Source organism: Felis catus, chromosome A3 (assembly GCF_018350175.1).
Source record: "Felis catus isolate Fca126 chromosome A3, F.catus_Fca126_mat1.0, whole genome shotgun sequence".
Lineage (NCBI taxonomy): Eukaryota > Metazoa > Chordata > Mammalia > Carnivora > Felidae > Felis > Felis catus.
Window position 1 is genome coordinate 16,779,776 of NC_058370.1, and position 13,897 is coordinate 16,793,672.

The following is a 13,897-nucleotide window of genomic DNA, read 5'->3' on the forward strand; positions in this document are numbered from 1 at the left end:
GGGCAGGACATTAACTTCTCTAAGCCTCAGTATTCTCTTCCAGATGGGGACTTCTCTGTAAAGTGCCTGTTTCAGAGCCTTCACCTAATAAATGCCCAACAGTGCTGGTCCCTTTTACATGGAGCTGGTTCCTCCCCCACAGCCTCAGGCAGGGGCGGGGGGGGGGGGGTGTGTACTCTAGTTTCTCCTGGGATCAGAAACATCCACAGGCGGACAGTCAGAGATGGCAGCATCAACCAGCACATACACACAGCTGCACAAAACACCTCCAGGCCCTCCAGTCTCCCAGCACTTCTCCTTTACCCTCCTAACAGTCTGCTGGACTAGGTGCTCTTATGACAGGCAAGAGTCAGGCTCGGGGAACCTAAGAGATCCCAGAGAGCAAGAGCCAGTGTCACCAGTGCCAGGACTCCATCAGATCCACCCCACCCCAAATCCCATGCTCTTAGCTACTTGCTATACTTCTTTACCGTTTGAGAATTATTTTACATGCCCACGGTGATGCCTGTTACAGGTCTGGATGCACAGCACTAAGTCCCCAGCCTGGTGGGGCTCCCCACCCAGTGATGCTTCTCCGCAAGGGCTATGGCTACAGCAGTCCTAAGTCCCCATATCTGCAGGATCTGATCAGGCAATCCTTTGTCTCATGACTCCTGCCACACTTCTCACTGCCTCACACTGGGAAACATACCACTGTCAGCTGAGAGGGATCAACAGTGTGGCAAGCTTTCTGGGGGCAGGCTCTGCATAGGCAACAGTCCCATTCCTGAGCTCAGCAATGGGACCTGGAGAACACCCATCCCAGGGCTGATGTGCCCCAACCACCTGGCTATGCCTTAAGCCTACCAATGACCCTCTGCACATCACCACCATGAGTAGAATATAATGGAAGGTGCTAAGGACCCAGATCCATGGTTTTCAAACATGTTCTAGCAATGTAAACTCTTGCCAAATAAACCTTTCTGTGAAAGACACATGCAGAGCTATCTTGACTGAAGCTGGGGGTGGGTGCCCAGCCCCACCTTCTCCATCAGCCCCTCATTGCAGAGCCTGATATCCAGAAGCCTGGTCTGAGAACCACTGGGCCACTTTGCTGCCAGGGTTCCCCCACAGCCAAAGGGTTCCAAAGGCAGAGGGTCTCCAGCGAGACTCCATCCTCCGTGGGACAGAGGACCCCTCTGTAGTTCTGGGCAGGGGAGCAGGTGAGGCGGCCGGGGGCGGGGGTGGAGGGGCATTTCTCTCTCAGACCCCTTACCAAGGACAGCACCTTGGGCAGTGTGGACATCACCAGCTTCACATCCTCATCCACAATATCAAGAGCCAGGGACTTGCGGACCTTCTTGATGGGGCTCCGCCGCAGCTGGGGGTGGGGAGGAGGAAGACAATTAGGGCAGACATTTGGGATTCCTCCTGAGTCACCACCAGAACCTTGGGTACACCTGCCCCATCTGCCCTGATCACAGACTCACGCCCTGATGCAGTGGGGCCTTCAAGCCAGGCCCCTGGTTGGCAAGAATGGGGCAGGGTATGGGGTGTGCAGGTGGATTGGGAGACCCTGGCCCCATCAGATTCAGCACGTAGGGCAAACCATCCTGCCAGATGCAACCACAGGAAGCAAGGACACAAATGCCTCCATCCAGACACCTGCTCCTCATCCCTCGATGGACCACGCATAGCTCCCAAGCCTCTACCACACTAAACACACCCCTAAACAGGCCTGGGAGAGAATCATCCAAATTACACCTCAAATACTCACCTGCAAACAAGGAATACAGACACGTAAAACCCGAGGGACACAGGCTTGTTACAGGAATGCCCCAGCCCCATGCCTGCACCTCCAATAAGCTGGTCAAAGGTCAGCTCCAATATCAGGGAGGAGCTCTGGGAATGACTCACCCCCTAACCCAGCAGTGTACCCTAAACAGGTGCCGGCATGTCTCAGAACCACCATCTGACATAGAGAGGTCAAGTTCTCTCAACCTAGGGGCCCCCACCCAGTGGGCCACTCCCAGACTGACTATCCACCTTCCCTACACACCTCTCTGGCACATTCCCATCTTCCCCCCTCTCCCAGAAGAAAGCATCTACAAAAAGGGGGAACACCGAATCCATCTGCTTTCAGGAAACCCACACACATGGTAGAGCAGAGGTGTGGCTTCTGGGCTGGCCCAGAGAAGCCCCTGCCCTGTACTCTGTACCCAGGTGTCCTTGCCAGCTCTCCACCTCACTCAAACCAACTGTCTCCCACCTGGCTCCCACAGCCCAGATGCGTGGCTGACTCCATCTGAGGAATCCTTGGAATCCCTTGGAATCCTTTTTGTGTCCCTTTCTACTCCCTTAATACCATGTATTGAGATGGTCGTGATGCGTTTGTCTAGTGTCTGCCTCCGCCCCCTGAGCTCTAGGAGGGAGTGACCACATCTGGGTCTACATCACCATTCTAATCTACTGCTCCGAGCCCAGAGCCCACCTTAGAAGGGTCCGAACACAATGCTACATGAGTAAGGGGCTAGTTCAGTGGGGAAGAGGCAAGGGTCCTGAGCACTAGAGCCTCACCTTGGTCAGTTTCATTGATAACCACTCTGGGGAACAAAGGGCATGGGGCTGCAGCTCTACCTTCCCCAGTACCCTCCTTTTACCAGCTGTCCCCAGACTCCCCACCACCCCCCCCACCCCACTCTCTCCCCTCACCTCCCCATGGCTTCCTTGGCCCGAGCTGCCCAGGCAGGCAGTAAGGGCATTTCCCACCCCACCGGCCACTCACCCCAGTCTTCCTCTTCTGCTTCTCAGGCCTCACTTCATCCTCAATGATGAGCTCGATGCCGGCCTCAGAGCGCAGCACCTCCTTCAAGTCCTCCTCCAGGTGCGGGGTCTGGGGCTGGGGGCGGGACAGGGCAGCCCATGTGAGGTTCCACACCCAGGCTCTAGGATACAGCACCCAGACGCACCTTGGCTATCCTAGGCAATGCAAGGAGGCCTGGGGCCAGGATGCTGGCCTCACACTCATTTGTGACCATTAACTGTCCTGCCTTGGACAAGCAGACATTAACCTCAACTCACCGAGGACTGTCATGAGCCAGAAGTGCACCTACACATCACCAATGTGACCCTCACAAAACTCAGTGCAACAGCTGTCATCTTCCACAAGGTAGAAATGGGAGGTTCAGAGATCAAGTGCCTGGCCCAAGATCACATAGCTATGAAGTTAGAACCTGGACATGCTCGAGCCCAAACTCCTTTACCCCTTTGTTCCACACTAACGAGGATTCTTGGTTCCATTTCCCTTTCTTGGGCCTATGGGCTTCCAGACGACCACTCTGGCCTCAGGCGGCAGCGAACAGAAAAAGAGAGCAGCAAGTGTAGGGGATGGCAACCCTGAGAAGTCATTCTAAAAGCCCCTACGTGCTCTAATTTTGGTTGCCAAGGTCAGATGTGCCTTATCAAGCCTGTCTAGAGAGCAGGCCGATGTCTCAGGGTCTGGAAACTGTATCCCCACCTGAACTAGAGAGGGCAGTGCTAACTAGTGCTTCACTGGGCCCATTAACTTCATCAGCTCCATCCCAGAGCCGAAGAGACCACAGCACGAGAATCCGACACAATGGGGGTCGGGGGCACACCACAGACCCTGTTCACAGGCCAAATGCTTTTCTACAACCTTTCTCTCACCTTCAATTCATTTCTAGAACACCTGCCTCTGTTTCAGAAAGCCCACAGTGCCAGTTTTCTGTTTTCACCAGGGAAAGCATGAGCATCCCACTGGGAGGAGTGGATAGAAGGGCAGTTTGTCCACGGCCAGGAAGGTGCCTCACTGGCCCCTTGTGCCTGCCCACAAGTGGCTCGCACATGTTTTATAAAGAACCGGCAGTTAGTCAAAGGCTTCAGTGTGAGGGGCAATTAGCCCCAGCACTCAAGCCCGTCCTCCATTCCAGCCCCTGCCCATCTTCTCCCCAGCACCGATAATGCACTGGGAGTACCGAGTTATTCGTGTGTTTGATGTTGCCCCCACCCCCGATACCGAGATTCACCAGGGTGCGACTGTGTCTCCAGCACCAGCCAGTGCCCACTCAGCACACTGCAGGTGCTTGGATAATATCTGATGAATTGGTAAGTAGCTCAGCCTCAGATCCCCCATTTATAACATCAGGGTATTTGCAACCTCTGAGAGGTTGGCAGAGTCTAATGAGATCTCAGAGGGGAAGAGCTCTGTGAGCCGTACATGGCTACATGGACCCAAGCAACCCCACCGTGCATACCCGCCTGGCTGCACCACATACCAGGGGCTTTAGTGGTCCATACTTCTCCAGGGCATTCTTGAATGGGGTCGGCGTGTGAGGAGTGTTGTCCATGGAGTACTTCTGATCTGGGGTTACAAACCTGCCAGGGCCAGAGAAGGAAGCTTAGCGACCGGGTGGGGGACAGACACCAGCCACACTGCCACAGGCTGCCCATGACAACCACCATCCCTCCACCTGACCTTTGGCCTTGGCAGCAGGGAGCAAGCCTCAGGCACATGGTCTCTTCCCATGGCACCTTTCCACCACCCACCACCTTTCCACCCAAGGGTCTTCATCAGGCGCTTAGAGGAAGCACCAGCCTCAGAAACAGGAAAGAACAGGACATAGTCTAAGAGGGCCCTGGAGCCCCAGCCAGGCAGAAGAATGGTTGAGACTGTTGCTCCAACATTAGCCGATAAATGAGGACTTTTTTTTTTTTTAATTTTTTTAATGTTTGTTTATTTTTGAGACAGAGACAGAGCATGAATGGGGGAGGGTCAGAGAGAGAGGGAGACACACAATCCGAAGCAGGTTCCAGGCTCTGAGCTGTCAGCACAGAGCCCGACACGGGCTCGAACCCACGGACCGTGAGATCATGACCTGAGCTGAAGTCGGATGCTTAACCTACTGAGCCACCCAGGCGCCCCCCTTTTTTTTTTTAATTTTTTTAATGTTTATTTATTTTTGAGACAGAGAGAGACAGAGCATGAATGAGGGAGGGTCAGAGAGAGAGGGAGTGAGGACTTTTCATAAACAAGGCAAGCCTGTAGCCATACTGCATGCAGGCCCAGTGAGAGAAGGTCAGGGGAGCGAGGCAATAATCCAGGAAGACCAAGTCCCTTCCCCAAGCCCTCTCCAGAGAGTGCGTGCCCCATGGAGAGCATGTGGCAGCAGCATTATTAAAGGAAGACATGTGATGCGAGATGGTGAAGCCAACGCACATGCTTAACGTACCCTCTTCCCAAGTCCCCTCAAAATGATCACAGTGGGGACACAAATGGGGAGGGAAAGTTTTAGCAGACAGAAACCCGGGAAGGGTCTGGTCCACAAGCAGAGATACTAAAAAACTTCTATCAGCCCTAACCCTGGCAGCATGCGATATCTGCCAATGAAGGAGAAGCCTACAGGGGAGGGCCCAGAAGAGATCCCTCACAGGCCCACACCAAGCTGCAGGCATGGGCCCACCAGCTGGCCAACTTTAGCTCTCCACCTGCATGAGGCTGTGTGACCCCAGTCAGCTAGAAGTACCACCACAGTGGACTCCCAGGCCTTACTGGAGCCGTCAGAGGATGGGAGAAATATCAAGGTAGTCAGGAACTCAGCAGCAGAGGCCAACATGGACACCATTACTGGGGCTGCTGCTCTGGCCACCTCCCCCAGCCTGCCAGCCATTCCACAGGGAGATAAAAGGCTGGAACAAGGGTAAACCAATCTTTATTTCCTGCCTCAGGGTGGGGGTTAGATAGGGATCCACTCAATCTCTTCCCAAGTCCTTGTTATCTCCCACACAGGACACACAGACACCCTGCCCGCCCCGTAAAGATGAGGAAAGACAGTAAGTGACAGTCAAATGTAAACATCTCAGAGTTCAAACTGCAGTTCAAAGGGATGACTCCAAGTCTCTGTGGGACATGGAGCTTTTGCCCATGAGAGGTCAGGGGAGCGAGGCAATAATCCAGGAAGACCAAGTCCCTTCCCCAAGCCCTCTCCAGAGAGTGCATGCCCCATGTTGCATATTTTTGCAACAAATATGAGAAAACTCTAGAACCTCTCCAATTCACTGTATCAGCAAGCAGTAGTAATACATGCATGTTAGAACACCAACGAAGACCGACTTGAAAAGGAAAGACAGAGGATTACTTGAGATGAAAATAATTCCACTCTGTGAGCCAGAGGCCTCAGCAGGTGGGAGACTGCAGGAGCAAACTGGTGAATCAGAAGACAGTCCCACCATGCTCCCTCAGAATTCTGGATGGCTTAGGACAATGAACAGGAACGTGAGGGTAGACAGAGACACGGCAAACAACCAAAAAGACTGTGTAGGAAGGAGGCCCTGAAGTGGAAGGAAAGGGGCAGACCACCAGAGAAACAATTAAAAAAGAAAGAAAAAAAAAAAAAAAAAAAGCACATTTTCTTAGCTCAAAGTTTGAGTCCTGAGTTTGAAAATCAGGGTGGGGGGAAGAGGGGGCGATTTATAAAGAGACAGCACACCTACACGCCTGGCACATTTCAGGAATAAACTACACACACACACACACACACACACACACACACACACACACACCCCACACACACACACACAAAACTAAAAGCAAACCAAAGCTCTACAAGGATCCAGGGAGAAAGAAAAGATTTGCTACAAAGGAATAACAGCAGGTTGGGTGTCAGATTTTTCCGCAACATAAAAACAAAGCAGAGCCTGCGGTTTGGGGTCACAGCTCTTCTCCCTCAAGACTTCTAGATCCAGCTCCTGTGGTGGAAAAACAGTACATAGACAGCCCAGACATCAGATGGCACAGACCTCATATCCTCCCTGCTTACAGCCTCCTCTCTGGGAAGAACTCAAAAAAAGCACTAACCCAGAAAATAACCAAATTTTAAGAGTGGGGAAGGTTTGTGCTTTATGAACCAGTAAGATCTGCTCAACACAGCCCAGCCCCACTAACACACAGACCTGGTGACCTGGTGACCCCCGACTTCTCACCTACCATTCTCTACACCAGATTCGCTCCAAACCTACTGGCCTTATTTTTGTTCTTTAAAACACAAAAAGCCTGTTTCTGTCTGGGAGCCTTTGCATTTGCAGTTCAACCTGCCTGGAATTCCTCTCTCAAAATTCTGCATGGCTCCCCCTCCCTACAGGGCCATCCCTGATGTCCTTCTAAGTTAGAAACCCCTCTCCGTTACTCTGTGCTCCCCAGGCCTGTATAACCCCGCTCACGGTTTCTATCACCATTGGAAATACCATATACTGAGCATGTTTTATTTATTTGTTAAAGAGCTGTCCTTTCATAACTTCTATGGGGGGGAAAATGGGAAAGGTGGGATATAAAAATCAGTGGGCAGGGAAACTAGTCAAATCTGGAATGAAGTCCAAACAACCATTGCCTATTATACCACCTTGCAGATGTCAAAAATAACTTCTGAAAGAGACAAGAGGAAAACCAAAACAGTCTTTTGTGAGAAGAATCTGGATTTAAAGATGAAGTAGCAGGTCTCCACTTGTGGCCCAAATAGGACATTGGGACCAGATTTACTCTCCTGCCTGAAACAACAGAGCAACAACACACTGTGGATGACACAATAGGCTTCAAGACCCCAGGCACCAGATGACCGAGGACAGGGACACGAGAGACGGAAGACAGATGAGGACAGTTCCTGGGCAAAGCTCAGGGAGGGGAGCAGAGGGGAACCCGGCAGGACCCTGAGTCGAAGAGATGTGCACAACACAGCATCACTGGAGAGGAGAGGGCTGCACGGACATCTGCAGATGGGCCTCCCTGAATATTCCGCAGGGCACTAATCAGTATACACATCTGAGGAGACCACCTGAGAGCAGGCAGAATGATGCAAAAATATCAGAGGGAGGGGCGCCTGGATGGTTCAGTTGGTTAAGTGTCCAACTCTTGATTTTGGCTCAAGTCATGTTCCCAGGGTTGTGGGATTGAGCCCCACGCTGGGCTCAGCACTGGGCATGGAGCCTGCTTGGGATTTCTCTCTGCCCTTCTCCAGCTCACATTCTTGCAAGCTCTCTCAAAAACACAAACAAACAAACAAACAAACAAACAAACAATAAAACAGTACAGGCCAGATGACAGGAGAACATCTTTAAAACTCAAAGGAAAAAATAATAAATAAAAATAAAACTCACAAGAAAAACCTGTCAGCCTAGGGTTCTATACCCAGCAAAACTACCTTTCAAACATTAAGGCAACTTTTCAGACACATGAACTTTGCAGATTCACCAAACTGCAACATTAAGAGATGACTTTCAGAGAGAAGAACATTATTCCCAGATGGAAATACGGATTTATAGAGGAATGAACAGTAGTGGAAATGCTTCCTCATGTGGAAGAAAACAGAAAAGCGAGAGCAGCAGCAGCAGCAGACTAGGAACCAGATGAAAAGAAAAAGGAGAAAGAGAATTATCAGTGCCTTTTGTGGCACCAGCATATCCACTTAAAGGCTTAGATTTTTAAAATTTTGGCTTGAACAGAGAAGCACTCTGCATCCAACATGTCAGTTAAACTCGGTCAACTGCTAAGACCAATTTCTGACCAGGGGATTCATAAATCTTTCCTGACATTGTGTATCATTACAAGGGCTAAAATTTCTGAGCTGATTCCTGAATTATACAGCTTCCTAAGGAGATAATTAGGCAGTGCTTCTCTTGCAGCAAAGGTAATAAGCAGAAGCACATAGCAACTGTCTCTACCTGGAATTCAGAGTCAGGATGACACAGGAAGTACACTTATATGAAAACACCTCCATAAAAGCACACGGTTAAGCAACCTGTATAGGTGAAACACTGAGCATTCTAGGCTCACAGCCTGACCTCCTCCTGACTGGGCACCATGGAGAGATGGAGAACCAGGCACTTCTGTCCTTCACATAAGGCTACTCAAGCACAGTGGATTTGCACAGAAAAGTCACACTAGATTAGAAGACTTTTTTCATGGCTATCTGGATGCTAGTCTGAAGATTAGAAAACCATCAAATTAAAAAACAAAAATGAGGAAGAACAAAGATGAAGCATCAGGCTATCCTGACAAAAACGAAGAGGCATGGTAGCCAGAAGGAGGCTGCCTTCTTGAAACAGTCTCAGGAGTTTCTCTAAAGGTGGTCCTGATCCTGGCTTGGGAGGGAGGGGCCAGCAGGAGTGGGCAGGTACAGCACTCACGCAGCGTGCTTCTGGTGCAGGGGCGTCTTATCCCGGTGCAGGGGAGTAGTGACCACCACCTTCTGGCTGCACACCGGGGTGGACGTCAGTGAGGGGCTCTCCAGCTCCAGTGTGTCCTGTTTGTTCCAGAAGTTCAGAAACTGCCAGGGAAGAGGATGGAAACAAGACAAAGTGACAACCTGCAGGGAGGGAGTGAGACCCTGACCCCCACCCCCTGTTCTCTGACGGAGTGTTCCTCCTGACCTGGGAGCACTCCCCCATCAGGCAACAGAGAATAAACACCAAGATAGCTCAACAGGACCCACCAGCTAGGATTGCACAGACCCCTGGGATTGTCACTGCCCCCAGCCTTTGCTTTCGTGATGCTGGGGGAGGTCCCTCCCCATGCCTGTGCTCACAGCACTGATGACTGTGCAGTCAGGACCAAGAAAGCTGACAGAGCAGCTCCTTTTCAGAAGTAAGACTAGCTCTTACACAACCTGTGGACAGGGGATGGTGACAATGGTTGTGGTGATGGGAGCACCTCCTCACACCAGGGCTAAGCATTCATACCAAGAATTTCTTAGAGTTTTAGCCATCTTCTGTGACGTAGGTGATATCATGAAACCCCATTTTACAAATAAGAAGGCTGAGCCTTACAGAGGTAAAGGTTCTTGCACAGAGTGCTAGAGACAGGACTCAAACCAGATCTGAGCCAAGTCTGCGGCACTACCCTCCCCCCCTCTGCCCTGAAGGTGCCCCTGGAAACCCAGGGCCATGTGCAGGGTCCCCATCACCCTGGGCTATTTGTTGGGCAGCTCAAGGCTCACCGTCTTCCTTCTCTCATCAGCTGCCCTTACTTGAGGCCTGCTATGGGCTGAACAGTGTATTGTTGCCCCAAATTCCTATGTTGAAGCTCTGACCCACAGGACCTCAGAATGTGACTACATTTGGAGACAGAGCATTCAAAGACATGATTAAGGGAAAACAAGGTCATAGGGAAGGCCCTCATCCAACATAAGTGGTGTCCTTGTAAGATTCTATGAGAAGGAAGTAAGAGATTATAAGAGAAAACAGATCAGGACACAGACACAGACACAGACACAAAGGGAGACCATGTGAAGACACAGGGAAGAGACAGCCATCTACACCCAGAAAGGCCTCCAAAAAAACTGAAATGGCCCACGCTTAATCTCGGCCTCCAGAACTACAAGAAGATGAATTTCTGTTGTTTAAGCCCCCTGATCTGTGGTACTTTGTTAGGAAACCCATAGTGATGAACACAGGGCCTCTTGCAGAAAGATACCACTACTCACCCCCAACACTGGCCTGGCCTCGAGCCTTGAACAAATGACTAAGTAGCCTCCTAAAATGTGCCACATCTAGGCCTAGATCTCTCCCATGTCCTCAGGGACCAGACACAGTGAGATCCAAAGCCTCCGCCCACCCTTTTCTGGTCTAGAGACATGGGACCTCCACAGTCTACCTCTCTCCAGCTCTTCCAGTCCACCCTCCCAGATCCCCACCACCCTCTCAGCCCCCAGGACAGTGCATCCCCCTCACTGACACCTAAGGCTCTCCAAAGCCCCCGTCCATCCCCCAGCCTCCCTATCCCTCCTGGCTCTGGACTTCACACCACAGACTCTGCTCCCTCATCTCCATGTCTTTGTTCAAGCTGACAAAACCCTGCCCAAACATCTCTCTCAGAAGCTCTAAATGCCTTCCAGACCTGTAGGGGAAACAGGATCCCTCCTCAGCTCTCCCCAACAGTACTTTCATTACTGAGTCCCGGGAAGCAGCACCCAGGACACAATAAGCTCTCAATGACCACAGCACTTCCCACACCCCATTCTATTCAAGTAATTACAAAGCTGCTCTCAATATTCACCATCCTCGTCAAGGGCAGGGCTATGCCACACTCACATTTGCACCCCAGGGCTGGCAAATCTGCTATGAGCAAGTGCACAATAAAGAGATTCTTTGAGCAAATACTGAGTCCATTCCCTTCTTTGCTCAGTTACCACCTGCTGGCCAAGCAATCCCTCCTCCTCACAGCAAACCCTCCAGGATGACCCCTTCCCCCCAGACTAAATGCCCTCACAAACCTATAAGCCTTCTCCTTCACACCAAATGTCACATTTATTTGCATCTTTCCTGCTCAATGGTCTTCCCACCAGAGCACAAGCTTCGTGGGGGCAGAGCCAGGCCTGTTTTTGCTCACTCTACACCCCCAGCACCTAGCACAGGACCTTGCACACAGCAGGTGCTCAGTGAAGACGTGCTGAATGACGTCTGCCTGCGTGCCAGGCCCTGTACTGGAACCGGGAGTCTGCACACCGAATCCAGTGAGCAGTCAGGGTAGGGGTCCACACACCTGGGAGGGCGAGAAGGGCAGGGTCTTGACGGGCGTGCTCTTGGGGGTGAGGCTGTTACAGGAGTCCATGAAGGACAGGCTGGCGCTGTTCTCCGTGACAGGGGACAGGGCGACGCGCCGCTTCTTCTGCCGCTTGAGCACCGAAGGCGGCGTGCCGATGCCCAAGCCCCCCACCTCAGTGCTGGGGGAAATGGGGATCAGCTCGCCCCGGCTGCTCCGGCTCAGGTCTGAGATGGTGTGGCCGTCCAGACGATATTCGGTCACACTAGGCACCGGGGCGGCCGGCTGGCGGGGCGGCAGTGCCTGTTGCTGCTGATGCTGCGTTGGCTGTGGCTGCACTGGACTGTTGCTGATGCTGCCCTCTGCAGACGGCTCCTCGGGCAGGTCAAATTTACTCAGGTCACACCAAGCATCAGGGTCCTGCCCAGAGAGGGGGGGTTAGGAATAACTGCAATACTCTGCTTTCCCAATGGATTCCTCTACATCTGTATATCTCTATTTGCAAACATACCTGAAGTCATATTGTGCACATGGCTGCTTGCTGTTATTTTTTTTTCTTTCTTCTTTTTTTTTTTAACGTTATTTATTTTTGAGAGAGAGTCAGAGCACAAGCACAGCAAAGAAAGACATAAAGTGAAGACATAAACACATAAAGCGAAGCAGGTTCCAGGCTCTGAGCTGTCAGCAGAGCCTGATGTGGGGTTCAAACCCACGAACCATGAGATCATGACCTGAGCCGAAATAGGATGCTTAACTGACTGAGCCACCCAGGCGCCCCTGTTATTTTTAAAAAGCAATGCACGGGCACCTCGGTTGCTCAGTTGGTTAAGCTCTTGATTTCAGCTCAGGTTATGATCTCACAGTTCGTGAGATCAAGCCCCACTCACAGTCTCTGCACTGACAGCACAGATCCTGCTTGGGATTCTCTCTCTCCCTCTCCCTGCCCTTGCCCTGCTCACACACTCTCTCTCCCTCAAAATAAGCATTTTAAAAAAAATGCTTAATAAAATATGCCTAGTAAAAGAACCAAAGTTTAAAAAAAATGAACAATTAAAAAAAATCAATACATAAGGTATACAAAAAGCACAAAAAAAGAAAACTCAGATACCCATCAAGAAGTCTAGGAAATAAAACCAAATCACTGAAGCCCCAGGCCCACCTCTCTTGTTCACATCCTCTGCCTGAACTATTTACCATCCTCACGCATTTCTTTATCATTTCACCACTTAAACAGCTCCCTAAACGACAGCTAGGTTTCTGCATATTTTTAGCCTTAGAGTAAATCACTTCTATATCCTGCATTTTTTCCATTTAAAATTACAGCAATAATAATACTTAACTCTATTATCTACGAGCTAGATGTTTACTATTAATAAATATCAGTTATGTAAAATATTTTCAACTTTTACAAGTTTTCATGACTGTAAAATATTCCATCATATGAATATATCAGTTATTTAATTCCCCCCTCTTCTGTTGGACATTTTCCCCCAATTTTTTTTTTTAAATGTCTACTTATTTTGAGAGAAAGATAGAGAGCAAGTGGGGAAGAGGTAGAGAGACGGAGGGAGACAGAGAATCCCAAGCAGGTTCCGCATTGTCAGTCTGGAGCCCGATGCAGGGCTTGAACTCACGAAGTGTGAGATCATGACCTGAGCCAAAACCAAAAGTCAGACGCTTAACTGACCGAGCCACCCAGGTGCCCCAATTTTTTAAAAATTAAAACTAACACCTTCAGGAACATCTTGGATACAGATCTTCTCCTGCATTTTTGGTGACTTCCTTGATAGAGACTCCTACAAGTGAAGTCTTGGTCCCGAGGCTGTGTGACTGGGTTTAAGGGTCTTGACCTGCACAGCTACATTCCTGGAGAATGTGCTCCGCTGTGCTCCATGCACCTGTCCATCACGGCTGCCTCCTTGGCCACTTCACCTAAATTGTCTCTAATCCCACAACAATCTTGCCAGGCAATCATTACCTTCCTCCCTTCCAGGCCAGAGAGTTGTGCAACCTGCTGAAGTCACTAAGTTTCTGGAAGCATTCTGAGAGTCATACCCAGGTCTTTCTTCCTTTGCCCAGTAAAGTACAACCCAGCCACAGGGCTGTTGGGAGACCAAAGCTTCCACTTTGGTCCCTGGAGGTCTGGCCCTGAGTAGACCCAGGCCTCTGTGGTGACTGCTGGTCCTTGGGACTCTCAGGACCCTGGGCAGTTATTCCTAAGGGTGGAAGCCAGCTCAGGGCCAACAGTGACTTCAGGCCCACACTCCCAGCAGCAAACCCCAACCTTGAGGAGGCCCCAGACTGATGGTGTCTAATGGACCAGAAGCATATTCCACAAGGACTGCCTGCAGGAACAGTCAGCAAGCAGTG

At 50.7% G+C, this 13,897-nt stretch overlaps 1 protein-coding gene across 2 annotated transcripts in view; it reads right to left on the reverse strand.

Moving 5' to 3' along the window:
* MYBL2 (MYB proto-oncogene like 2) overlaps positions 1-13,897 on the reverse strand; it is a 36,469-nt gene that overhangs the window by 1,404 nt on the left and 21,168 nt on the right. Inside the window, exons 8-12 of one of the 2 annotated variants that reach the window (XM_023251228.2) lie at positions 11,528-11,947; positions 9,175-9,314; positions 4,275-4,374; positions 2,765-2,878; positions 1,268-1,360 (exon numbers count right to left, since the gene is read on the reverse strand). In XM_023251228.2, the coding sequence (XP_023106996.1) occupies positions 1,268-1,360; positions 2,765-2,878; positions 4,275-4,374; positions 9,175-9,314; positions 11,528-11,947 (867 nt within the window). Of the gene's footprint in view, positions 1-1,255; positions 1,361-2,764; positions 2,879-4,274; positions 4,375-9,174; positions 9,315-11,527; positions 11,948-13,897 lie in introns of both variants that reach the window. The other variant, XM_023251227.2, reaches the window with a different exon arrangement.